Here is a 27,350-nt window from a genome sequence, read left to right as displayed (position 1 = left end):
AAAAGTTACAGCCTTTTGAATTTTTTTTCGAAATTGGTTTCTAGTCTATAACTTTTGATTGAGAAGTCTGATCGAAAAAGTACGAATTGTTTTGGATTCTACGCACCAAAATTATTAAGAAAAAGTGTTTTCCCAAGAAATTTTGGTGCAGTCGATTTTTGGAAAAAAGGAAGGTTGCCTTTTTTTTTGCCCCGAAGAAAAAATTGTCTCAGATCGTCCCGGAAAAAAATTTTTCTTATAGAACGTGGCCTGTAGAATCCATAATTTCACAAACAGTTCCAAGATTGGGCTACTAGTTCAAAAGTTACAGCCCTTTGAATTTTCTTTCGAAATTAGTTCTACTTAGTCTTCAACTTTTGATTGAGAAGTCGGATCGAAAAAGTACGAATTATTTTGGATTCTACGCACCAAAATTAATAAGAAAAAGTGTTTTTCCGGTAATACACTGCCTTTTTTTTGCCCCGAAGAAAAAATTTTCCCAGATCGTCCCGGAAAAAATTTGTTCTTATAGAACGTGGTTGGAAATTAAATTTCATGATCGTTGTCGAGGGTAAAGGCAGGGTAGATTAAGGGATTGTGTTTGGTTTTTGTCTCAAATTTATCTCTCAATATAAAAAATCGATTTTATTAAAAACCACTCAAAGCAAAAATTGATAATTGAAAGACGCAGCTAGAGACAACGTTGGTAAAAAAAGGGGTCGGGGTGGTTTACGCGTTATGATCGTTGTCAGTGGTGTACGTAGAGTAGATTAAGGGATTGTGTTTGATTTACGTTAAAAATTTGGCCCCCAATATCAAAAATGAATTTCAATAAAAACCGAACAGAGCAAAAGTTACCCTCGACTTACCCTATAAAAGCCAAGTTGGTAAATTAGGGGTTGGGGTAGTTTACGTTCTACGGTCGTTTTCGAGGGGTAAAGTAGGGTAGATTAAGGGATTGTGTTTGGTTTTGGCTAAATTTCGCTCTCAATACCCAAAAATGGATTTCATTAGCTTGGTATCCGCTGCCTTGATACAATAAACAAAACAAAATCTCTATGAATCCATGGCCTACTATTTAAAAAAAATCAGTTGTAATCGGGATCAAGAATGAAAAAATTGACGTTAAGATATACAGGGTGTTACTTAAAAAATACTAACATTGGGTCAAATCAAAATAGGACAAATAGTACTTTTAGTTGGTAAATTACTAGTTGTAATTGTGTTCATTCTCTTTGTCTCGCTTTTTGAAAGCGCTTTAAAAAACTTTCCTATAAATTAAAAAAATTCCCGAAATCCTTTTCAAGGTTCTGTTTTGAAGTCGAAATTGTCAGCCATTATTTTAATCATCCTGGGAATTTGCTTAATACAAGACGACTAAAAATCTGTTCAGAAAACGTTTTTTGAAATTTCTTAGAAATGCTTTTCACAAAAAAAAAGCACAGAAATAAATATAAAAAAATGCAATACCTATATCTGCCAGCATCCCCCTAAGTCTATTTGGATCAAGTGATAAATTATGAAAGCCCCCCCCCCCTCCTTCAAAATTTTTCTTGGTGGCCACCTTCAATATTATTTGTCTGGTAGACAGAGGATGCAAGGAGTAGGCGCCGTCAATGACTCAGCCAAGCTTATCTTATCGCTGCGTTTTATTGACACAGATGTTTTATTTCAAGCCTAATCTGAAATTTGACCCTTGACGACCCCGTACTACAATTATGAATGAATTGTTGTTGTACGTAGACAATAACATAAACAGTTCAAGAATATACCAATGCAATTTTATTTATTTGTTAATACAATACTAACATTAACGTTTATTTTACATACAGGGTGTCCAACGATGAGATGAGTCGATTTATTATTTCAAAAATTTGTACGTAAAGGTCATTAAATGCCCCAGTTTCATCTAAAATATTTTCAATTTTATACTATTTTCGAATTCACAGACAGTTTTTAGAAAATGTGAGTAACTTTTGTAGTGCAAGCGACACTAACAAATTATTTTCAAGATTTGTGTAGAGAAAACCCAATATGTAACAATTTCTACAGGGTGCTCAAGAATTTAGGCCAAAGCTCAAGAGTCAGCCATTGTAACATTTTTAATTATCAGCTTTGGCACACTTCATGTAATGTTAATTAAATAAGGGAAAAAGCCTCGGAAAAAGCAGCTAAACAGAAAGCTAACGCTTTTCTACTATGTACTCTAAGCATAGGCGTGCCAGAAAGATTTAAAATAATTCAATAGCATGCGTTTATACAGGGTGTCATAATCCAAAATGTCTGCTGTAATCGACACCCAGTAAACACGTGTGTGGTAAAGGACAAGCATTTATTAGTGATTCTAATGTAGCATGACCATTTTATTGAAAACGCATGCATTTTTACGACACCAAACTAAAGCTTACCCAAATTTTTCCATTCCTCATCGTCAACCATATCTACGACATAAAATAATGTAGTATCATATTGGAGTGAAGATGAAGGTGATGAAAAAAACATTTTTAATACTGTATACGGTTTTCATTATAAATAGACAGTTATTGTATATAGCGCTACAATTCTTTGTATATCAGAGCGAGCCGAGGCGGCGCAGCAGCCAAAGTTTGTTAGGGTGAAGAAAGCAATGCACGATGCTGTTGAACCGACATGAAAGAAATTTTACATTTTTTTTTAAGTACATAGTTTATTTCTCATGTTGTGCAGTGTGTTAACAAACTTAAATAGAAGTGTTCAAATGTCTTGTGTCCTTAACTGTTCTTGGACCGTTTTAGCGTTTTGAAAAGCCTTCTTCAATTTTGTGATCAACAGAAACAATTGAAAGTTTCATCAACTTTTGGAATATGATCAACTGGGAGAAATGGCGAGTTTTCGAGATCTTCTGATTTGATGCGAGATTTGATGTTACTGGAATATGTTTATACATAACTCCATCTTCAGAAGAAACAACAGCAAAAATGCAAGAAAATGTAAAAAAAATTGAAATGTAGGACAATAACAATGGAATTCCTATATTAAAAAAAATATGCCATGGCACTTGGTGGCGGTATAAGGCAGAATAGCTGTCGCGTGTTGCTTGATCTCAGGAGAATGAATCTGCTTCATGAAACGAAGGATCAAGCTCAAAACATATGATTCACGTTCACGTTCCAGAACTACCTGTAATATTTAAAAAATCCACTTAAACCACAAAGTAAGGAGACCATGAATGAATGACGAATGATGCAGCCCCTAAAAGTTTGCGTACTTGTGTCGTCAAATGTTTGGTAGTTCCCTTGCGTCTACGACAAGAAATTGGGTCAGTCCCTGTGGGGCATCGACACCTGAAATGGACCAACGCGAATTCGAGGCCCAATAAAGCACAATTACACCGATGACGCAAGCGATTTTATCCAGTGAAAGATAAACCCGGATGCTGAACAATAAAGTAATAAACTGTAATTAGGGACATGATTCCTCGTTATTCAATCGGGAAATTTTGCTCGGGATACAAAGGAGTCTGGATACGTACGTACTTTCGGAAAATCTCTGGGGGGTACGCGATTGTAATAAAGTGCATAACAAATTTAAACAAACTTTTTACTGTTTTTATTTTTCTTTCATTATTATTCTTTTCCTTGCATCAACCTAACGAAGAACGAGCGATAACCTTCTTCCTAATAGACAGGAACTGTTATTATTAAGTTATAAACTTTGATAACTGATAAAAATTTGAACCCGAAAATAAACATAACCTAATTTATGCGGAAAAAAACACAAATTTGGAGTGAAACGTAAAAAATGAAAAGGCGGCTTGGAGGGCCGTAATTAAAGCGAGGTAAAACGCAAATGCGAATAATTAACGCATAAAAGTGTAAGTATAAAATAACTTACCATCCTTCGCATTCCTGGCCTGCGTGGCGGGGGCTCCGCTAGTGTGACTCTTGTCAACTGTACAATACATAATCACATAAGTTAGTGCTATCACAAAAGTCACTCTCACCGAATTAAATGAGTCATTATAGCTATTTACAGGTCGTTTTTACGCGAATCAAAAAAACCTACAACTGCACAATATCAAAATTCTGCAGCCATTATTATTTTTTGCGATGGCGCGAGTTTGTCCACAGATGGCGCTCGTTCGAATTAAATTTTAAATGTGACACTTTGTTTCCGGCTAACGTCACCGCCTTGTGACAAAATGCCAAGTTTCACATTTTAGAATGTCCAAAAGCGAGGAACGAGGACTCCTCGATCCCGGCGAGAAGACCAAAGTGCAAATTATATGCTTCAACATCTCCAAGTACCACGAAAGCACCCAGTTCTTCATCAGCTGCGTTGCGGTGTTCATCTTCTTCATCCTCTATGGCTACATGCAAGAGCTCATCTTCACCCTCGACGGCTTTAAGCCCTTCGGCTGGTACCTGACCCTGATCCAATTCGGCTACTACACACTCTTCGGAATGCTCGAAAAGGCTGTCAAACAAGAGGGCACCCGCAGGTACCTAACCTCACTTACTCCCCGACTACAACTCACAACTTTCAGGATGCCGATGCCGGTTTACTTCTTCCTCGCTTTACTAACGCTAGGCACTATTGGTCTCTCGAACTCCTCGCTGCAGTACCTCAACTATCCGACGCAAGTCATCTTCAAGTGCTGCAAACTAATCCCCGTACTAATCGGCAGCATACTAATACAAGGGAAACGGTATGGACCTCTCGATTTCGGCGCGGCAATCTTGATGTGTGTCGGATTAACACTGTTCACTTTAGCCGACTCGAAGGTATCGCCGAATTTTAACACAAAGGGCGTGATCATAATCTCTCTAGCACTCCTTTGCGACGCGATCATCGGTAACGTGCAGGAGAAAAATATGAAGCTTTACAATGCGTCGACGACGGAAGTTGTCTTGTACTCGTACTCGATCGGATTTATTTATATATTTACAATTATGCTACTAACGGGTGATTTGTTGGCTGGGATACAATTTTGTGCACAAGTACCGGCTGATTTACGTGCGATAATCCGTAGCTAAGACCTTTGCTTTCAGTTCCCGATGAAGACCTATGGGTACGCTTTGATATTCTCCCTTACTGGGTATTTGGGGATACAAATTGTGCTGACCCTCGTCCAAACTTGTGGAGCTTTCGTGGCGGTCACAGTTACAACGTGTCGTAAAGCAGTTACGATTATTATATCTTTCATGCTGTTCGCAAAACCGTTTACCTTCCAGTAAGTGGTACTGGAGAACTGTTATAAGCCTTGATGTAAATGTTGCAGATACATTTGGTCGGGACTGTTGGTCGTACTGGGGATTTATTTAAACCTGTACAGCAAAAGGCATCCATTTTCATTTACAGATTTGGAAAACAAGGTAGAGAAATGGGTCCTATACTTTAGGCAAAAGCCGTATACGAGGATCAAGGGACGCATGATGACTGATGTTTAAAGATCCTCAAATAGAATTTTTTTAACTGTGATTATCTGTATTGTATAGTGAATTTGTGGAATTAAATTAAACTTAGCTAAGTGTCAGAGAAATTATTTTACTCTAAAGTTGAGTTAACAAAAAAGCCCAATTATTTTAGAAAAGTTTTAGGGTTCTGATCGCTGAAAAACTGAAATTTAGTCTCTTACGGGCAAAGTAGCACTAAATGCAAGATTTTGGGCTGAAGAAGAAGAGAAGAACCAACTTGAGAAATTCAGACTACAGGAGCTACATTCTTAAATTTTATGTAGCCAACTTGATTTTCTTACTACAGTTCAGAATTATGATTCAATGCTACAGTGGAAAATACCTAATTTGCAGGCTTTAGGATTTTGATAGTTTTAAACAATCTTAAATTTATTTACACTACCTATTAATGATATAATAGTAATAAAATCAAAATTTTGGCCTTATAAAGCCGTAAATGTACAATAATTTTAAAAATTCCCCAGCTTCAGATTCTTAATTTTATGCAAAAACCGTAATTTGAAAGCTCTAGGATTCTAATAGTTTGAATAAATTTGAAATTTGTCTCTTAATGCTAAAACATCCATAAATTCAGCCTCCAGAAGCTCCATAGGAATGTGGGCAATTTAAGTCACCTTGGTATGGTGTATCACGGCATGGAATACATGGCGGTAGGCAACCAACATTACACGCGACAAACTGGAGCTGTTTTTATAGTTACCACCCTTATACATGCTTATACCATATTAATATATCACAGGTAATACTTCAATCTTATCATCTTTACTATACATTTTTGTGTTAAAAAATCACAATTTGACGCTAATAATAAAAATAAAGACTAATAGCTAACCCTAATTTGACATTAAATAGTCAAGTTACTGTTTCCACAGCACTCATTGAAATCCTCAGGGCTCAGAGTAAGAATTTTTAGTTTTAGGGCCTTAAAAAATCAGAAGTAAAACAACCACAATTCAAGATTTTGATTGTTGCTTATAAAGCACACTAAATGTACCAGGGGCGGACTGGGTACTTACGGGCCAGGTGGAATTGCATAGGTTACGGGCCATTAAAGTATTAGTGTAATGAAGATTGGGGGTGGGGGGAGCTCTGCGGTGCACCTTGTTTCATTTTAAAGTATTCCTTTCTCGAAAATCAATTAGAATATACTTAGTTTTTTTAAAAATTGCCTAGCTGATAATTAAAAGTAACAAAATATACAAACGAGGCGAGTCGCCTATAATTGTGTTTCAGCACTTTCAAAATACGAGAAAAAATGATAAATTCATTGTAAAACACTTTTTTAATGAACAACCTAACATCAACCGCAATGAGAGAAACGTGTTAGTAATTTATTAATAGCGCAAGAAACTAAATACAGCACATACTTATACATTTCCAACGGGCCAATATGATCTACAGGCCAGGTGGCAATCGCCACCCCCCCCCCCCCCCCCCCCAGTCCGCCCCTGATGTACAGAGACTCCACAGGAGCCCAACTAACTTTATTTACAGGCTGCATTCTTAAATTTTATGTAACTACCTTTACATTATTTTTTGAATTTCCGACGGAAAAGACTGCATTTGGAAACGTCAAGATTCTAGAGGATTTAAAACAATTTTAAATTTTCTATAACCACAATAACTCGTTGATTTTCTAAATTTATATAAAACAAAAATGTCGAATTTGGATCTTTAGGATTCTTATAACTTTAAAAAAGTCTAGAATTTGTGCCATAAATTCCAGATTTTGGCGTTGTAAAGCCCTAAAAATGTACCAAGAATTTTAGAAATTCGGATTCTCGTCACAGACCCCGTGGTTTTTTGAATTTACGGCGGAAAATATCATAATTTTAATGGCTTTAAAAAATCTCAATTTTTCTCTCTTGATGACTTTAAGACCCCATAGGAACCCCAACTCTACATTTTCCACTTTTATGTGTCCACCAACCTCATGATTTTGTGAATTTACGACGCAAGATAATTGATTTCGTGATTTGCAAGCTTTTGGAATTCCAATGCCCTTAAGAAATTTGAAATGAATGGCGAAACTGCCCTAAACCCAAGATTTTAGCCTTATACAGCCTACCCTAGGTCGCAAGAAAAGTGAAGATCATCACCGATAATAGAAAAATAATTTTCGGTGAACGTTCAAAATAAGTAAAATAGGGTTTTCGCCCTAAGGCGAGTAACTTCAGCGCATTTTTCAGTCCTCACCAAAAGGCCATACCTATGCGCGCTATATTTCTCTTTACTAGAACCATCAATGTTTAAAATTTCAAAAAAATGTTCCATAAATAAAAAACGTTGGCGTTACGCAGTCTGCGCATGTCTGATTTTACAATATGCGATATGGCCTTTACTAAAAGCATCTGAGGTTAAAATTTCAACATAATATATTAATAAATACCTTAATTTATTGTCCCTATCTTGTTCTGAACCCTCAATATCAAGCTTATTCGCCCAATTAGAGAGCATAATGCTTTTTAGAGGTGCCCCTGCAGAAGTGACGTTGTAATTTAAATAGACATGAATTTAAGTTCTTTTTGTTAGTATCACCTACTTCGTAATTAAATTTAATAAAGTATAATTTAAGCAAAATGGAAACCCAGATCTGATTTAGCTCCCAGTAAATCTTCTGCATCTGAAGAAAATTTGTGTAATGATTTCTCTATGAATTCGAAAGTGAAGATATGAAGTTATTCCAACAAAGTTTTATTCTTGCAAAAATGTTAATAAAGGAATACAAACTGAAGATTTTCTTCTCGTACAATTGGAAGACGAAAAAAGATCAACCAGATAGTTTATTGCACAAGTCAAAGAAAACACGAATGCCGTTCATGGAGTAAAGATGCATTTTATGGGGCAATATCGCAGAAACAGCACCAACTATATCTACTCGTATTTCCCGATATTCCCTATGAAAGTCATGTGTACCAGAAGGCAATTCTTGTAAAATATTAGCGAATTTAGAACAGCGGTGCGCTACGGAAAAATGACATTTAATTGTTTTGGCTCAAAAAGCACATCACATGCTGTCCCGCACGAGGGGCAAAGTCTTGTATTCACTATAAAACAAAAGCCAAATAAATTACAATTAATCAGTACCGTGCATTTCTAAAGTTGGCATTTTTCGAGTGCAATTTGGCGTCTTTGACACGTTCTCATTGCCGATGCTTTCGGTACGACCGGCCCTGCCCAAATCTTCAAAAGGCCATAAGGATTTCTTGTTACACAGAATATGAATTCACATTCCTAAATTTTATGTCACCATGGCTTCGAATTTGGAAGTTTTTGGATTCTAATGGCTTTCAAATACGAAATTCTAGGTACAAACCCGTTATACTTTATAGCGAGCTTAAATCTTTAAGGTTCTAGTTATGTAAACTTCATGTCTGATTTAGATTCGCTTAACAAAAACGGTTCCATTAGCTTTTCAAAAAAATGTGCTTAAAAATCGGTCTCCTCAAAAACACCGAAATGCTTCCGATAGAGGATTTATGTAATTTTAAATTTGTATCAGAAGCAACGAAACATACCTAGTAGGTACCTACCTATAATATATTTATTTAGTAGTAAAAATATCATCATTTTGGATATAGTTTATTACTTCAACGGCGCATCTGTTGATGACTAATGGCCTTATCTGTATGACGGACACGCATGTTGGAAATATTTTGGTAAAAAAAGTAGACATAATGTTGCAATGCATATATAAGTACGGCGCTGGGGTTTTAATGTAATCATACCTTCGATCTATTACCTTTTTGAGTTTTTACTGGTACGTTACCCCATATCAAAATTCAAAAGTCGGATTCTAACATGACGGTGATACAAAATTACGGAAACGTATGCGTAATAATCAAACACAAATATTTATAATCACCCTTTAAATACATGTCGTGTAAATTTGCGCCCTTTTCGAATGGGAAACACGACCCTGATCTGACGCCTTAAGGCATATTGAACTCTAAATTGTACATATAACAATAAGAAATCCACTCACCGTGTTTTCCGTAGGGTTTTCTTTTAATGTCCCTTCACCAAAGTGTTCATACCTATCTGAAAAAGCACTAGATCAAACAGCCACATTCGTATAGTTTCCCGGCAAAAATGCGACTGCACAGGTACCGTAATCGTCTTTCGATTTTGAGTGAATCACCTTATACCTGGTAACCTTCAACAAGTGTGGCCAAATTCGGTTTCTTATCTATACCGAGTTGTAGATTTGTTTACAAATTATCGCGCCTTTCAAAATTAAACAATAAAACCGTATGTAACGGAATTATATCCTGCCCGTTATTTATTGCCCTTACGTATAACAAAATTAAATAGGAATTGATGTCCTTTTTCAAATTCTTTGTGTGCTACATTTTTACCCTAGGACAAATCTTATAGAAAGGAACTTATACGATTCCTCCAATCAAAAAATGTTTAACATTTTCCAAATTGTCTGTGCGGTGGTCGATGATTAATGTAGGTAATTTGGTAAAACATTTTTTGATTGCAATTTCAATTTCTTTCTGTATTTTATTGTCCTTTTGAGGGACGAATCGTGAAGTTTAATTTTTATTTTTGTTGAACATTAATTAAACACTTAGTGGTACGATTTTGTTTCACTAGGTATGTATGTAGGGGCGCGTTTTAATTTTTATTTATTTATTTATTATCCCTCTCTTGTTCTGGGCCCTCAACAGGCTTGCGCCCAATTACAGAGTAATTTTTTTTTATTTATAAAGTGGTGTGGTGGTAACCGAAAATACGGAAAATAATATGCTTACTTATTTTCCATGTCACACTTCCTGCTTGTACTGTGAACCCAAATTCCATACAAATATCCAAAATAAAACCTAAAACATTATAGTGATGGTACGGTATCTCCCCCCCCCCCCCCCGGATCTAATTCTAAATCATAGTACCTATTTATCTTGAAGTTGAAGTAAAATCTACCGCCCTCGGCAAAAATCGACCCCGAAAGAAAATTGTTCCTTTACCTGCGAATTTTTCTTGAGCGAGTTTTGGTAAACCTTCAAACCTCTCTTAAATTTACCTATTCCGATAGCGGCTCCAGCGATTCGACTTTTTAAAATTTAAATGGGAGCGAGTTTTCATGAGAACTTTTTTTTTAGTTTCTCTTTATTATAGTAATCTTTCCATTGTTTAATCAATTGATCATTAGACCTCTTTCATTATCGTTTGTGATTATTGCGCTCCTTTCCTTCATTTTCGAAAACGGAAGAGAGAAAGTTCAATAAACGAACTATTATCTATAGTTACTTCGCTTTTTGAATATTATAAACTCTAAACAAACTTATATAGGTAGGTACCAAACACAGCGACGAGTGGAAACTACACAAAATTTAACCCCTGTACCAAGTTAAATTTTAAAGGTTTCTTTAATGCTAAATTGTACCTTTTACAATATTTGCAACAGAAATTAGCGCCAAACATTTTGAAAAGGTAATTTGTGCTTCCCTCCCCACGTGTTTCGAATTTTAATTGAAGGTAAATGAATAATAATGCGATTTGAAAAGTGGGAGATCATCCTAGAAGCACCTTCCAGTTGGAGGTCATCCATCCTAGACAAAATAAGCCCGCCCTATTTTACATGGTAAACTAGATGAACTTTGGTGATGGGTTAAGTTTGCAACATAATGTGTACAAGTAGCATATGGGCAACCGCAATGTTGGCCTAGAAGGCGGTAAACGGGCTTCACGTTCGCCAATTTTGATAGTGTATAAAGGATGCACTTCGCTATACATAAAATAGAATTGCGGTAGCACATGCTTGGGCAAAAATTAAAAGCAATTTAAGTGTGGTGGTGTCAGTAAATGAACTAAAGGAACTTTCCATCATTGATGATTTCAAGTTTTCCCGACTGCAGTTGCCGATGTCATGTCATATTCTGTCTGCGCTGTTATTCGCCATGCTATAGTACGCGACCTGTACTCTAATATCCTGAGCAAAAGTGAAATTGTGATAAAGAAAACTGTTGATAACATCAGATAATATTTACTTTCAATTTTGTGCAGCTAATGTTAAAATTAATCAAGGTGAAAAGTCCGCAAAAGGGATTTCCCATACATTAAATCCACATTTCCTGAACACCCCTTTAAAATCGAGTTTATGCTAGTGCTCGTTTCTTTGCCAACATTTTGCACTGACCAGAAGCTTTATCAACCGACCGAAATTTGTGATTGAAATCACCTATCAACCACACTGTCTTGAACCAACCCTGTAACTGTAAGAACCAAGTTTCCACATCCAAGGCGAAGTCGCCCAGACAAAGTTCGTTCTGAAAATGTATTATTTTTTAAAACCTAAATCGACAGCTTTACCATCAATTGGATTGCAACATTGATCCCGTTGAATTCAGGGACACCCTCCCTCCGTGAACCAAAATTATGACCGGGTAAAAATATACCACATTGTACATTTATTGGGTACTTTGCATGTAATTTTCAAAATTATGCTAAAAAAATAATTGTTTTATTGTTATTATATTGAATTTTTTTAATGCCATACCTAATAATCCCATTACATTTTTTTAACGCACAAAATAAAAATATTGCAACAGAATAAAAAAACTGAAAAAAGAAATTATAATTTTTTTTCAAATTGTTATTTTTATAAAGCGAATTTTAGCAAGGGAATAAATTCCTATGATGTTCTAGATGGGATATTCATAGGAATTTATTCCCATGCCAAAATTCGCTTTATAAAAATAATGTAATTTGAAAAAAAATTATAATTTATTTTTTCAGTTTTTTTATTCTGTTGTTCTAGATGGGATATTAAAATAAAATAATTCCTTACTTTTAATCTGTTTATATTGTCCTCACAAACTGTGGTCATCTTTTCTAGAACATACTGTACATTATCACTTCACTAATACTTAATATTAAATTAAATACCAACATGACTAAATATTCCTCGTTATAGTGGACGTTTGCTATAAACATTATACATTAATTATAACACACACGTGCACCTTTTTTTTCTTAAGAAGAAACAATGATAAGTTGGTAGAAAAATATGTAAAATGTGCTGAAAAAACCACCGTTATTCTTTTCAATATTAATTCTATTCTAATATTTTTTTCCTATTCGAAAATCATATATTTATATAATACATAAAGCATAATTTACAATGACAAACTAACTCACAAACATTTACAAATACACAAAAAAATGCGTTAAGTCTTAGGAATAAAACGCTTTCCTAACGGTAAATTTTTGAAAAAACTCAATTTGGTCCGTCGAAATACGGGGGGAGTGTGACAGTCGCCCCATATAAAACCAAAAAGGGAAAATTCGAGAGATTTTAGAATTCGATTTTTAGTAAAGTTAGAATGGTGATCACAAATTTCAGTGCTTTAGACCCTGTCTAGATTACAGAATTACGAAAAGAATGTCAAGCCTAATTAAATTCTCCTATGGTTTAATTCGTGACAACCCCATCTCTTCTGCACCAACTTTAGGGGTGACTTTCTTCGAGTGAGCACCAAATTTACTTTAGAGAAAATATATTTAGGAATGAGAATTCGAGATGCCCCATTGTCACAAATTAGCAGAAGCCGTATAAAAGCAATCCCTAGTCCGGCACTTCCCTGTACGGTATCTCGGAGGTTACATTGAAACCTTCGAAGTAATGGGTTAAGAATTCGAAGGTGGGTCTATTTTCGGGTCGCGCGTCCCAACAGCTCAACATATATTGGTAAATTTCGTCAGGTATACAGTGTGAGGTAGGTTTAGGCATTCTGTAGCCCTTTTCGACTTGCTCGATTACTTCGCGTCCGTGCATTCCCGGATAGGGTACCTGGCCGTAGGTGAACAGCTCCATGAGTAGTATTCCGTACGACCACACGTCCGACTTAATCGAGAATTTGCCATAGATTATCGCCTCGGGCGCCGTCCACTTTACGGGAAACCGAGATCCTTGCTTCGGGCAGTATTCGTTATCTTCGATTACTCGTGCCAAACCGAAGTCGCATATTTTCGCAATGTTGTTCTCGCCGATTAGGACGTTTCGAGCTGCCAAATCCCTGTGGATTAGCTGTTTCGATTCTAAGTACTCCATGCCGGAGGCCACTTGTGACGCTATGTATATCAGATCTTCGAATTCCAACGTTTTTCCTTCCTCCTTTCGGAGGAAGTCTAACAGGCTACCTTTGGACATGTATTCTTGAACTATATAGATCGGTTCCTCTTTACTGCAGACCGCGTAAAGTGCAACTAAGCGCTTATGCCTAAACTTCTTCATAATGGCCGCCTCTTGGAGGAATGCCTGGGTTGACATTGTACCTTCGCGTAGCGTCTTCACGGCAACGTCGATACTATTCCTCCACTTGCCGTAGTACACTTCACCGAAATTGCCGCGCCCCAATCGCCGAATTAGGTGAATCTCTTCTCTAGGTATTTCCCATTTATCCCTAAATGTGGGACCCAAATCCCACATTTGAGGCTGAGGCTTCGTGCATGGCCTAGACAGCACGTGGCACAAACCCCATGCATTTTCTGTAATAAAATTCATTCATATCTATCTCTTAAAATAACGCCGATACAGGGTGGGTCCGTTAACTTGGCCCCCCCACCGAGAGATTTGATGGTCGTATTATTTTAAAATGAATGCGCTCGTTATGCGCTCATATGCGCCACCGATAATAACTCTTGCGCCATTATCGTTTTTTAGAAATCCTAAAAAACATTTGGGGGGGCCAAGTGAACGTAGCCCCCCCCCGCCCCCCAGTACGTATTTTGTCGCTTGTAACTAGGTCACCTGATACATTTGGTTATGCGCTCAATTGCGCCACTTCAATTAAAGCTTGCGCCATTAAGGTTAAGGCGTGACAAATTTTCAAAAAGTGGGGGGGCCAACTTAACGTTTTTTAAAGTTACTTTTTTTCAACATCTGTTCATACGAAATTGTACTCCCAGGTATGCGCTACAATGCGCCGTAAAAATATATCTTTGCGCCATTCTTGTTTTTTGGTTATCCTTAAATATATTTGGGAGGGGCCAAGTGAACGGAACCCCCCATAACGCATTTTGCTACCGGTATTTGTGCCACGCGATACATCTGGTTATGCGCTCAATTGCGCCACTTGAATTAAAGCTAGCGCCATTACGGTTGTCATAAAAAATTTTTAAAAAGTGGGGGGGGCCAACTTAACGTTTTCAAAAGTTACGTTTTTTAACATGTTTTTTCTACTACATCGTACCTTTCATCATGCGCTAAAATGCGCCGTAAACAAAAATCTTGGCGCCATTATAGTGTTTCAGAAACACTACAGGGTGTTTTTTTTGGGAGCTTTAGTTAAACGATTCTGGGAAAGTAAAATAGGTAGGTTTTTAAAAATTTGTATTTAGGAGTTACTCCGAAGGCCGAATCGATGTAAAATATTTTCAAAATGGACGCACTTCCGGAAATAACTTTTGAAAACGCTAAGTTAGACCCTCCACTTTTTAAAAATTTTTTATGGCTTAACCGTAATGGCGCTAGCTTTAATTCAAGTGGCGCAATTGAGCTCATAACCAGATGTATCAAGTGGCACAAATACCGGTAGCAAAATGCGTTATGGGGGATTCCGTTCACTTGGCCCCCCCCAAATATATTTAAGGATATCCAAAAAACAATAATGGCGCAAAGATATCTTTTTACGGCGCATTTCAGCGCATACCTGAGAGTACAATTTCGTATGAAAAGATGTTAAAAAAAAAGTAACTTTTAAAAACGTTAAGTTGGCCCCCCCCACTTTTTGAAAATTTGTCACGGCTTAACCGTAATGGCGCTAGCTTTAATTCAAGTGGCGCAATTGAGCGCATAACCAAATGTATCAGGTGACCTAGTTACAAGCGACAAAATACGTACTGGAGGGGGCTACGTTCACTTGCCCCCCCTCCCCCAATGTTTTTTTAGGATTTCTAAAAAAACGATAATGGCGCAAGAGTTATTATCGGTGGCGCATATGAGCGCATTCATTTAAAAATAATACGACTATCAAATCTCTCGGTGGGGGGCCAAGTTAACGACCCATAGAGGGTTGAGGGTATGTATCCCATACTTACTTGAGTAAGCTTGAACTAATTCTGATAAGGATAGGAAGGTTTTATTGGTAGATATGTAGTATCCACCATTATCTAAAGGTTTTATTTTGTAATGTTTGACGTGGTAACCCCGCTGCTCCTCCCAGTCTTTAACCGATAACGAATATCCGTGCGGATTGTGTTCTGAAGGTCGGACTAGAAAAGTACCTCGCGGATTTTCCTCGGCTAACAACAATTTATCTGCTTCCTTCCTCGTTACATTTTCAAAAAACCAACTAAAAATAAACAACGTCGATAGGATTGACACGCGTTAGGGGAGCTTACTCTTCGCTCTCCACGCTTAATTCGACCGCCACAAAATTGCCAGGTATCAGCCCTTCCTGTCCCGTTCCTAAGTGCACGACCGTCCACCAATCGCCATCGGAATTGTCGATAACTTGTAATCTATCGCCCTTTCTGAAGGTGACATCGGTGGAATCTCGCGCCGTATAATTGTAGAGGGCAATAACAATTGGATTGCCGCCACCTATCGTAGGTCTTGTTGGCGTTGGTCGCGGACGGATTATGTCTACATGGCTTCTTTGGGGATCAGGTGTATAGCGAGGCTCTAAACCGCCTATTATTTTCACTGAAACAGAGAATAAGAATTAATTAAACGCGAATTTCTTGGAGCGATGCTCGATTTCGAGCAGGTTCATTTTCCTAAATGAGGAAGCAGGGCGTCTAACAGACTGGAAAATCGCAAGCATTTCGCACTTCATGAAGTCATTACATTTTTACACCCTAATTGTTACAAAATATTAGTCATTGGTGTGTTTTCATTTTCAATCCTCGTCCACATTAGGGTCGCACGTGTCAACGATCAAAAATATGGAAATTCCTCACTTTTGAACCGAAACGTTCGAATGCGATCATCAAAACGATTGTAAAATTGTACCGAATTAAGATTTCTTTTACATCAACAATTGAAAGTTAAGTAGCACGTGACAACTGGAATAACTGAATCCTCAATCATCATTACTGTAATAAAATTTATTAAATTTGTTTTATATTTTATAATAGATGCGCGCGTAATACATTCATTACAGTAGATCTTTACGGTATTTAAACCTAAATTGAGCTCTTAACTGAATTAAGGAGAACCAAAAATCAATAAGAATGAATAAGTACAGCTTTCTAAAGCCTTTGTTTGATCTACTTATTTTGGTTTTAAAACTCTCCGGAAATACTAAGCTCTTCATTTTCTAAACTAATATTGCATTTGGAAACAAAGAACATTGTATAAAAAAAGGGGGCGAAATAAATCATTATCTACACATGCAGTTCGCAAAAAAGGGCGTTTTTGCAGAAATAGTGAGCAACATAGTACATTTTTAGTTTTTGGCCATCGAATTCGTGAGACACTCGCGTGAAATTAGCAACGCTAAATATGCAAAAATCTGCAACTTATGTATTTACGGACCCAATGTAAACAAAATTGCGAGAAAACCCCCACACGTCGTCCGTTTTTAATTATAGAAGGAGAGGAAGTTGAGATATTCAAGGTAAAGTTGTTCCATTAGGGGTTGGCGTGGATTAGTTTTTCGATCATTATAAGGGGGATAAATAAAGTGGGTTAGATGAAGGATGTGCAATTAATTTTTTAACTAAATTCTGACTTAATGAGAAAAATCAATTTTGTAACAACCCCCCATCCCCATCTACCTGTATATAATCTTTTGGCCTTATTAAAGTCACTAAATATAGAAAGTACCGCAATCCATTGGGCTCGTGTGTTAGAGAGAGAACGCATGATTTTTGCCCAAAAATGGCGGAAGTTACCAGATTCTAGTAACTTTAATGTTAGGGATTGTTCCACCTGTTTGGAGATATCTGTATATATTTTTATAAAACATGACAGTACTATGAAGTTAGGTTATAAAAAATTACAGCTATTCAGATTTTATTTGTCAATTTTTTTAAGTTGGCAGCAAATTTGCCCAAAAATGGCGGATGATTGCGGTACTTTCTATATCTAGTGACTTTAGGCCTTATATGCGAAAAGCGCCCTCTGTTCGTCTAAATCAGGAAGACCGAACGTTCTAACGAAGCGTGGAGTATGGCTCACTGCGACTCGGCATCAGGAAGGCTGCACCTCGAACCAGAGCCAACACCTTCACCGAGTTTCTCGTCGAAAATAGAAGACGGACAGTGCCGTTTTTAAGTTTTTCGGGGCCCTGGGCCATTCGTTCGTGGAGGCCCTCCTTACCCTCAATAAAAAGGCACAATGTTTGCATTTTATGACGAAAATGTCCGGACTTTTATTTTATTGAACTGCAAAGTCAATTTTATCTGCTGTATAAGCAAAAATGCCACAAGACCTTGTAGTTCAGGCATTATTCCTTTCAATAAAAAAAAAAATGTCTTGCCCATGGGCAAAACCTCAGTGTAATACCCACTTTAGGCTTTTTATCACTTATTAGGACTTTTTAACTTTCTAAATGGTAACCTTATATACACGATCTGCAGGATTTTAGAATTTCCGGCATCCCTTAGTGTATGCATTAATTTTGTTTAAATCTGCATTTACTTTAAGGCGGCAGATTTTGCACAACAATTTTTTCATTCACACAAACTTTTGGGGGGCCCCTCAGGACATGTAGAATCCATAATTTCAAACAGTTCCAAGATTGGGCTACTAGATCGAAAGTTACAGCCCTTTGAATTTTCTTTCGAAATTGGTCCATAACTTTTGATTGAGAAGTCGGATCGAAAAAGTACGAATTGTTTTGGATTCTACGCACCAAAATTAATAAGAAAAAGTGTTTTCCCGAGAAATTTTGGTGCAGTCGATTTTTGGATTTTTTTGAGCCCCGAAAAAAAATTGTCTCAGATCGACCCGGAAAAAAAATTTTCTTATAGAATGTGGCCTGTAGAATCCATAATTTCAAACAGTTCCAAGATTGGGCTACTAGATCAAAAGTTACAGCCCTTTGAATACCTTGGTAGAACGAAGAAATAAAACAAACAACGAAACAAATTACAGGATCTACAAAGAACAAAGAAAAGCGGCGAAAGAAAGTATAGCGGCAGCGAAACAGAGAACATGGCAAGAATTCGGAGAGAAATTAAAAAAACACAGTAAAGGCAACCAAGAACTGTTTTATAAGGTGTTAAAGAATCTCAGAAAAGGGAAAGCAACACACACTTCAATACAAGCTGACGGAGAAATTATCAAAAATGAGGAAAAAGTAATGGAAAGATGGAGAAATTATTTTAAAAGCTTACTAGAAAATACACAAGAAGCAAATATAATTCGAGAAAGAGATAGAAATCAAGAAGAAATAATTAGCACAGAAGAAGATGCTATATCAATACAGGAAGTTGTAGAAACGCTGAAAGAACTTAAAAATAATAAATCACCTGGAAATGACAAAATTACAGGAGAAATGTTGAAATATGTGGGGGCAGCAGGGACAGAATTACTACAGGCAATCTACAATAAAGCGTGGGAGGACTAGACGGAGTATTGGCCGACACCGTCGCAACAGTGGACACACAAGGGAAGAGTGTCGCAAATGGAAGAGGCAGGAATCCACCACCTTTACCACACCCACAACTACAACGCCAGCACCTCATTTGCCACACCAAAAATGCGCTTGAGTCTAGTGATAGCACACCAAAAATTGTTTTTGACTTGTTTGAAACGTTTCAAAATTACATAATAAAAGCAAAGGTGCACTAGCAAAATTAAGTGGCCCCATTCTGAGTACCACGACATACAATTATCGCCGACTGTAGAAAGGAGTGGTGGGACAAAGAGTGTACGGAAGAGAGAAATAGATATGGCGAAATGGTAAATAAAGAAACAAGAGGGGGAAATTCAAGAGAAAGAGGCGAGGGAACAAAAAAAAGTACAAAAGAAAATGTAAAGAATATAAATTGTGCACACCTCTTGTGCAAATAAAAGGCATTTTTTTAAACTGAAATAGCTTTTGTTTTCACATCACCAATGGATATATTTCTTGCAAACGTCTCAATCGCCCTTTGTGAGTACCCTCTTTCGACAATCCGTTCTTGAGGTATAAGGGAATATACCCGATCACGATAAGAGGTCGAGGAGGAGTAGGGCTATGGTTGGCAGAGATTAATTCCTTTCGTTAAGACCTTTCATTAGAGTACCATGAAGGATAATAAAACTAGCCCCCCCCCCCCCAACGTTGATAAGAGGACAGAAAGAAGGGCAGTAGTTGGTATAAAACGGTTCCTTTCGTTGAGACCTTCAGTTAGAATAAATGAGAGATAAAATTAATTTTTCCCCCCCCCCCCCCGCAAAAGTTCTAGTTTGTAAAAATCAATTTATTTCGCCTTCAAGGTATAGGCTACCTACTGCAAAAAATTGCAGGACTCTCGGACTATTCCCTTACAAGTAGTTCAAAACGGTAAAAGTGGGTCCGGACGGACGGACGAACGGACAAAACGAAAACAATACCCATTCTTAAAAAATGCGCTAAAAATAGAAGTAGGAGGGAAATACAATTAGAAGAATGGAAACAACATTTTGCCAAGTTAGTGCACGAAAAGCAGAAGAAAGAGAAGGTTATGGAAGGGGTAGGAAGAGAGGAGGTTTAAGGAGGCGATCGAGCAGCAATTAAAAAGACTAAAGAAATGGAAAGCGACAGAGAGAGAGACGAAATAGGTAATGAGGCCTTGATTTTCGCAACAGATAGGCTCAAGGGAGGGATGAGAAATCAAGTAAACAATGCATTGAAAGCCCCCCCCCCCCTCTTCAATACCCGAAGAATGGAAAGAAGGGGTAATTGTGCGATCTTCAAAAGAAGGAATAAAGTTTATGAGGGAAATTATACGAGAAGTACTATATACGTATACTATGATACTGAACGAAGAACTAGAAAGATAAATGATATTGAAGGAAACATGAATGGGCTTCGGAAAAGGGAGGAGAACGATCGACTGTCCTTTTTTCAAAAACGCGCTAAAACGGGCCAAAAGGAGATAGCGTTTTTGATGGATCTAAGGGCAGTGTTTGACAGAGTGGAAAGGGAAAAAGTATGGAAGATCGGAATATGGACGAGAAGTTAAAGCTAGAATCAAGGAAGTAAAATTGAGGGTAAGAATAGAAGGGAAGGAATCTGAAGAGTTGCGGACATGTAAAGGACTAACACATGGATGCCCACTTAGCCCAACCTTATTTAATCTCTACTTAAGAGAAATGGAAAAAGTATTAAGGCAGGGTCAAGATGGAGGGATCGTAGAAGGCAGATATATGGTCTCTTCAATAAGCACACATCATGGGCAACAGAGAATAGATGAAGAAAATTACGGGAAGAATGGAGAGGTATTGGGAATGGAGTAAAATGTAGATAAGTCGAAGATGAGATTTGAGAAGGGGAGTGGAAGGAAAACGGAGGAAGGAAAGAATAGAAAAGTTAAAAGAAATTACATATTTAGAGTACCAAATGCAAAGAATTATTATATTATTATAAGTTTGTATTTTCATTTTGTTTATTCTTTGAAATTTCCTGCAGTAGGCTTTGTTGTTGGAAATAAATTATTATTATTATTATTAATAGAAACAATGGGGCAAATGCGCAAATAAGAGAATTAAGGGGGGGGGGGTCGATGAGGCAGGTGTGGGGAATTGAAGAGAGGGGTTCCAAGAATGATTTTAGAATAAGAAAGTACCTGTTCGATGCAATGGTGAGAGGGGTGCTTATGTACGGAACGGAGATGTGGGGGCGGAAGGAATGGGAGGAACTGGAAGAAGTACAAAGAATGGGTTATGGGTATTAGGATTAAACGAAGGGCACAAATTGTTTATTAGAGGAAGAAAAAAAAAGTGGAAAAGATAAGGATAGCGTCGGGGCGCAGGGCGATAAGACTGCAGGAAAGGGGCGATAGGATTCAGATGCGGAAATGAAGAGAGAGGGAAAGAGAAATGGAGACAAGAAGAAGAAAGAAAATGTAGAGTATGCAGAGGAAAAAGAGGACACATGTCATGTAACTGTACGGAGGTGGCAATGACGGGGAGAAGTAGGAGTGAGATTCTGGATAAGGGGGGGGGGGGGGTAAGAAATTGATGACGGGGGGGTTATAGAAAAGAAGGAAAATTTTTGAGTTTTATTTTGATATAATTTACATTATTAAAGTTTTGCCAAGCTGACCTAATTTAATAATAATAATAATTATTATTATTAAATTTGTTTTCGCAGCCAATCTTTAAGATGATACTTAAATGGAACAACAGATAAGTGCTTGAGGAGTGGTGGAATGGAATTATAAACCTTAGCTACATTGTATGAGAATGATCTATTGAAATACGATGTTTTATGGTCATGAATTGTTGCATTAAAATTGGCCCACCTTCATATAGAAAGACCATTTAGTCGGAATTTTGTCGAAACATTTATTTTTTAGTTCCATGGAGGGTACACATTTTTGTTGGGGCACCTTGTACTCATTTGTTTCACAGGTACCAAATCTTTAGCACTTCATTTAAACCAAAACTTACATTAATGTTCCCAACGCCATACCTCAAGTATGATCCATAGTGCCACAAATTCCATACCACTAACGTTTCAACCCTCACCTCAGTGTATCTATATTTTTGAATCAATTCGATTCGTATTTGGCTCAAATTTGCACTGAACTGGAACTTCTCGCTGCTAACTTGATCTGAGAACTGAGTAACGATGCATCACTCATCGATTATCATTGTGTATTCTTATCGCATATATTTATTTATGGCAACGATATCGTCGATATCTTATCAAAAAGTCACCATCTTATAAGTACGTGCACCTAGTTTTTTTTACATTGACATTCACGCTTAATTTATGTTGCCAATCATTTTTGTAGAAAAAAACCTACGCACTCTCAAAATTAATAGCTTTATCGATAAACCGGCACCGGCATGCTGTTCAACCGTTATTATTTTATTTACGATGCCTTACTCGATGCAATTTCTATAAAAAGCAACCCACCTCCTTTTCCAGATCGTTCCATTATACCGTATACCAAAATGAAGATAAATAAACACTCGATTATTTAGGACCCCGCTGCTGAATAAACAAACAGATACAGTTAACAAACGCGTGAACCGAGCCGTTAGATTGGCATTTTGCAAGGGACGTCCCAAATAAAATTGTTGCACTTCCTGCGCGCCCGATTGCTTTTTTCTTCTTCTCTTCCTCAGAGGTGGAGCGACCACCCTTTGGGAAACATTAGGATGGATACGTGATGGGTTTTCAGAAAATGGCCTATTTCGCTTTGATTGTTTCAACTATTTTTAACATCGTTTACCGCAATTATTATTATCCAAAGTTGCGTAATTCAAGTTCGCGTTGTTTTATCGATTGTTTTTCGCACTTAATTGATTGCATCGGTTTTTGTTGACTCGAGACGTGAACAATTCGATTAGTTCTAGTTTTATGTTTACAACGTTTGTTATTGATTTTGTACGCATCGCCAATTTGTTATTTTGTGATGCTTAAATTCAGATTCCCTTTCAAAAAGTTCACGTATCGCAATCATTCTCTTTCTAACAGTGAAAACCGAGGTGAAAACTTTCTCGAGTAGAAAAATAAATTTACCGGCCGCATTTTTGACATTTCCAAATGTCTATAATGACGCCTGTCATCACTGACAGATTGACATTAACCAAAAGTTGATATGTCGATATCTACCATTTATGGTTTTTAAGTTATTTTGACCATGTTCTTACTATTCCATGAGATAGAGAATCGAAATGGGCATATTTTGACAATACATGTTCCTATAGCTATCTTTAACAGTTTCTGACTTATTCCCATTTTATTGAATTGACACTATTTTTTTCGGATTTTCTTTTTAGTAGTCGGCCATGATTCTATAACAATTGAATTTTAAACAAATCTAGTGACACTAATCCGTCACCTACTGTTATAGGTTAACATAGTTTTTCAAAAATCGAAAAACGACTCGCAGTGGTTTCACCTATTTTGGAATTTAATTGTTATTTATGGTGAAATGGGCAGAATCGCGGCGCGTGCTTTCCGTACATTCATTCGAAAACTGGAACGAAATTGTATGCATTTTGGAAATTTTGTACCCCTTAATGCACTACAAACCGTTGAAGCACAAGTGATACAAAGCTCTACAAGAGAATATTTAAGAAAATGAATTGAATTGGAAATGCAAGATTAACAAAATAAATTCAATGCAAAATATAAAAAACTTCGTTGAAACATTTTTGGTATGGAATTTTTGCTAGAACAGATATCGCATTACCTCTCTTAATTTCCAGACTTATACGTTATTTAAGAAATTCAGTTGAACGACTGTTTAGATTTTTCAAAAATTTTCCGTCCTATATCCTTAATAAATGAGTTATTTATTAATGAATTATTTAGACCTGAACTAGAATCAATAAGAATCCATTCCTTGATTTGTTTAAAATTCGATTGTTATAAAATCATGGCCAACTACTAAAAAGAAAATGCGAAAAAAAAATGGCATCAATTCCGAGATCAATTCAATGAAATGGGAATAAATCAGAAACTGTTAAAGATAGCTATAGACATGTAATATCAAAATATGCCAATTTCGATTCTCTATCTCATGCAATATTAAGAACATGGCCATTCCATTTAAAAAACTGAGTTTATAGACTTGAAGTTTCTTAAATTTGGATCTCCATAGGTGTGGTTGTACGCAACTTAACTTTTTTTAAGTACACTAAAAGAAAGCCCTATTCATTCTCTATGCACTGATAAAAATGAGTTGCCACGACTATAACCTTTTTCAAGTAATCAATTATCAAGGTACCATCTGCATCGGTCATTTTTTTTCTTAAAGTCAAAATAACTTAAAAACCATAAATGGCAGATATGGGTACCAAAAGAACTGAAATTTCACGTAGAATCCAAAAATGCATTAAAAAATAGGGGCTGCCATTTAAAATAACGAAGTTACTATCTACTTCCGGCGTTTCCGGAAGTGCGGACATTTTGAAAATATTTTACATAGATTCGGCCTTCAGAGTAACTCCTAAATACAAATTTTCAAAAAGCTACGTATTTTACTTTCCCAGAAACGTTTAACTAAAGCTCCCAAAAAAACACCCTGTATAACAAGAGCGCGAAGTTCAATTTCGCGCATTGAGACTGAAGGTATTTTGACGAGGAAAATAATTGTATTTCCGCTTTTTATTTAAAAAAGTCATTTTACTATTACCTGGAATGTATGTATTGTGATTCTAAAATCTAAGGTAGGTAGGTACTTATTTTGTGAAGCAACACAGCAGAAATTTACATGCGTAATGTACACGAATTTTAAACGCATCCGAAAAAATTCTTATTCACACAATTACGTCCTCCGTCTAATGTTCATAAAATTGCCGCAAATTATACACTCGGAAATTACAATAACCGTTCACTTGCACATAGGAAATTAGCACGAGTTAAAAAAATTTCCTTCGTTTTTAGAGGCTTTCATTGAAGCTACAAGCTCACGGTCGAGAGACTCTCCCTGGAGAGGTCATTAATTCAACGATTACCGATTAATGGGGCCTCGTTGGAAAAATCTAAATTACGTTATTAAATCTCGCAAAGAGGAAAAGTAGCATTAGAAGAATCAGTTAGGTAATAATTTGTACTGGTTTTCGCCGTATAATTATGACAAATGCAATATCGGTTATTGATTTCAAAGTTAGTAGTAGAATTAAATTGCAATTTATCCGATTGTACCATCCCTTAGTTTAACTTGTTCAGAAAAATTCATTTATTGTAACAGGTTAAATGCTCCTTTTTTTTTAAATTATTACATGTTCTGCCAGGTTCATAATTTAAAATAAAGGAGCATTTAATTCGGGAATAGGGCACTTAATTAGCACCTAATTATGCAATATGTTTGATTGTGTTCTGCTGACCTTGCTCTGCTAGGTTAATGGGCATCATCTGATACCATACCCAATGTGTTAAACCAACCCCACTAACTGTAAGAACTCCAGATCTCCACGTCCGTGGAGAAGTCTTCCATATAAGGTTCGTTATGCAATTCTATTCTTTTTTTAAACCCAAATCGACAGCTTTGCGATCAATTGGATAAAGGAAACTATTGACCTATTATTATTACCATTAAGCTGTAAACGAGGGATCGTAAAGTTGTTTGAAAACTTATCTAGAAAATTATTTAAATATTTTTGTATCCTCAGCGTAGAAATCTCCTTCTGACCGATCTTCCCCGAATTTTTATTTTTCGTGGAATCCAAGCGAATTCCAATTAAATCTCAGATTAAAGGGATCGAACTCAGTGGGTTTCCACTATTTATTGAGTCAACGTAAACGAAATTAAGTCGAGTTTGAGTACCCGTTATTAACGCACCCCCAAAAGCCACAAAATTGGCATTTCTTCCTCAAACTCAAATATGGCATATTTCTTGCATATTATAGTGGGTAGACGTATACGTTGTCTCACGAATCGCATTGGCATAAAATACTTTCAAAACCAAATCGTCGTTGGTGTAGGAAGGCAAGACAATAACAAACTTATTAACAATAAACTCACCGTCATTTCCAGGGGTTTTAAGTCCGGTATAAATACTGCGAGGTTCCACTTCCTGTCTTTTACTACAGCACTGGTTACCCATGGTGGCGACCTTTTGGGGGTCACTACGAATCTATTGTCGCCAGGTTCATCTGCAACAAAAAAACCGCCCACGATTACACAGACCGTCGAAAAGGATGTCTGACTGATTATGTCATATAAGCGTCGTAATTACGCGAGCAAAGGTAACAATTAGCTTTCGTTCAATAAACAGTTAAATGACGAGGCGGTCTTACTTATTTTACAATGGGTCTAATTGTTACGTAGAAAAAAGAGAAATAAATTACAAACATTTAATTAGATGATGATTAAGAACTGTAAACAAGCTTTCACAAAAAGTACAATTTGATTTGAGGTTAACCAATTAGTAAAAATTGTTTATCGGATCGTGAGCGTACAGGCAATTTATTTGTACCTCTGACGATGATGCTATGTAATTCCATGGAAAAATTTTAATTAAACGCCGTCATCGGATGAAAATGAAAAAAAAAATTAATCGATATTTACGTGCACCTAACGTAATGAATCAGGCAAATTTACTTGTACAATGCGCAATTGTGAAAGGTATAACGAGCGGGAATACGTGAGCGCCTTTTGTAGGAAAATAAAGGTGTCGTGTCCCAAATTTTAATGTCGTAAGTGACAACTGATAAGATAAGGAATTGTTTACTTTTTTTTCAAAACACTCTCACAGGTATCAAAGTTGCGTGAACCACTTTAAAATTTTAAATAGGCATCAGCGTGGAGTACCACAAGGTGCTATTATTGGTCCTTTACTGTTTTTTTTAAGTATCCTTGTCTATCTCCTTTAAAAAATCTTAACGTCATTATGCACTTTATTATTGTTAGATTTATAAATAATACAAAATTGCGAACTCATACCAAAGATAATGACGCGCACAGACCGATATTATATTCACATGTTATAGATAAGCTTCAATTATTTAGATTCGGTGCGATAACAATCAGAGGATGCACTTTCATTTTTTTTAGATAGATCAAAGGCGGAAGTCGTATGACGCGCGCAGTATCGCCAGAATTCCCCGTTATATCAAAATGTGTGACCACAATAAAGATATGTGCTGGCAAAACATACACGTAAACGCATCAATGGCGCCGAAACAGAATTCACTAAATTTTTACCATTCCGGTTTATATTACATTATGTGTCAGTGGGCCGGTATTTCGATCTAAACACCAAAAATAATGGGACACCCTGTATATGAGTATATTTTCATTTAGTAAGTAAATCTGGGGGATTATTTACGAAATAAACACAGTTACTTCGTTTCATTTGCAGTAGTA

The 27,350-nt window shown here is 36.7% G+C and overlaps 2 protein-coding genes and 1 long non-coding RNA gene across 7 annotated transcripts in view; 1 reads left to right on the top strand and 2 right to left on the bottom strand.

Annotated features, from left to right (window-relative positions):
- LOC116173222 overlaps nucleotides 1-4,071 on the bottom strand; it is a 43,865-nt gene extending 39,794 nt beyond the window's left edge. Inside the window, exons 1-2 of one of the 2 annotated variants that reach the window (XR_004145889.1) lie at nucleotides 3,853-4,000; nucleotides 2,388-2,420 (exon numbers count right to left, since the gene is read on the bottom strand). This is a non-coding gene — a long non-coding RNA (uncharacterized LOC116173222). Of the gene's footprint in view, nucleotides 1-2,387; nucleotides 2,421-3,852 lie in introns of both variants that reach the window. The other variant, XR_004145890.1, reaches the window with a different exon arrangement.
- Nucleotides 4,072-4,147: 76 nt separating this feature from the next.
- LOC116173218 (adenosine 3'-phospho 5'-phosphosulfate transporter 2) lies at nucleotides 4,148-5,489 on the top strand. Its single transcript, XM_031490562.1, has 4 exons — nucleotides 4,148-4,459; nucleotides 4,505-4,958; nucleotides 5,010-5,191; nucleotides 5,240-5,489. Exons 1-4 carry the CDS (start codon nucleotides 4,182-4,184, stop codon nucleotides 5,406-5,408), a joined length of 1,083 nt encoding a protein of 360 aa, XP_031346422.1. The 5' UTR covers nucleotides 4,148-4,181; the 3' UTR covers nucleotides 5,409-5,489.
- A 6,738-nt stretch (nucleotides 5,490-12,227) lies between these two features.
- Nucleotides 12,228-27,350, bottom strand: part of LOC116173214 (tyrosine-protein kinase Src64B) — a 91,733-nt gene continuing 76,610 nt past the window's right edge. For all 4 annotated transcript variants that reach the window (XM_031490553.1, XM_031490551.1, XM_031490550.1 and 1 more), the window contains 4 exons: nucleotides 26,007-26,137; nucleotides 15,786-16,089; nucleotides 15,483-15,736; nucleotides 12,228-13,931 (listed from right to left, as the gene is read on the bottom strand). In XM_031490553.1, the coding sequence (XP_031346413.1) occupies nucleotides 13,009-13,931; nucleotides 15,483-15,736; nucleotides 15,786-16,089; nucleotides 26,007-26,088 (1,563 nt within the window). In that variant the 5' untranslated portion in view covers nucleotides 26,089-26,137 and the 3' untranslated portion in view covers nucleotides 12,228-13,008. The remainder of the gene's footprint in view (nucleotides 13,932-15,482; nucleotides 15,737-15,785; nucleotides 16,090-26,006; nucleotides 26,138-27,350) is intronic.

Source organism: Photinus pyralis, unplaced genomic scaffold (genome assembly GCF_008802855.1).
Source record: "Photinus pyralis isolate 1611_PpyrPB1 unplaced genomic scaffold, Ppyr1.3 Ppyr1.4_LG6, whole genome shotgun sequence".
In the NCBI taxonomy this organism is placed as follows: Eukaryota; Metazoa; Arthropoda; class Insecta; order Coleoptera; family Lampyridae; genus Photinus; species Photinus pyralis.
This window is presented reverse-complemented; position numbering and strand designations above follow the sequence as displayed.

Bases quoted from the DNA above. Each gene is read 5' to 3' on its own strand.
- LOC116173218 (XM_031490562.1), top strand. From the start codon at position 4,182: ATGTCCAAAAGCGAGGAACGAGGACTCCTCGATCCCGGCGAGAAGACC. The intron at 4,959-5,009 runs GTACCGGCTGAT...CTTTGCTTTCAG, and splicing joins GGATACAATTTTGTGCACAA to TTCCCGATGAAGACCTATGG. The intron at 5,192-5,239 runs GTAAGTGGTACT...TAAATGTTGCAG, and splicing joins GCAAAACCGTTTACCTTCCA to ATACATTTGGTCGGGACTGT.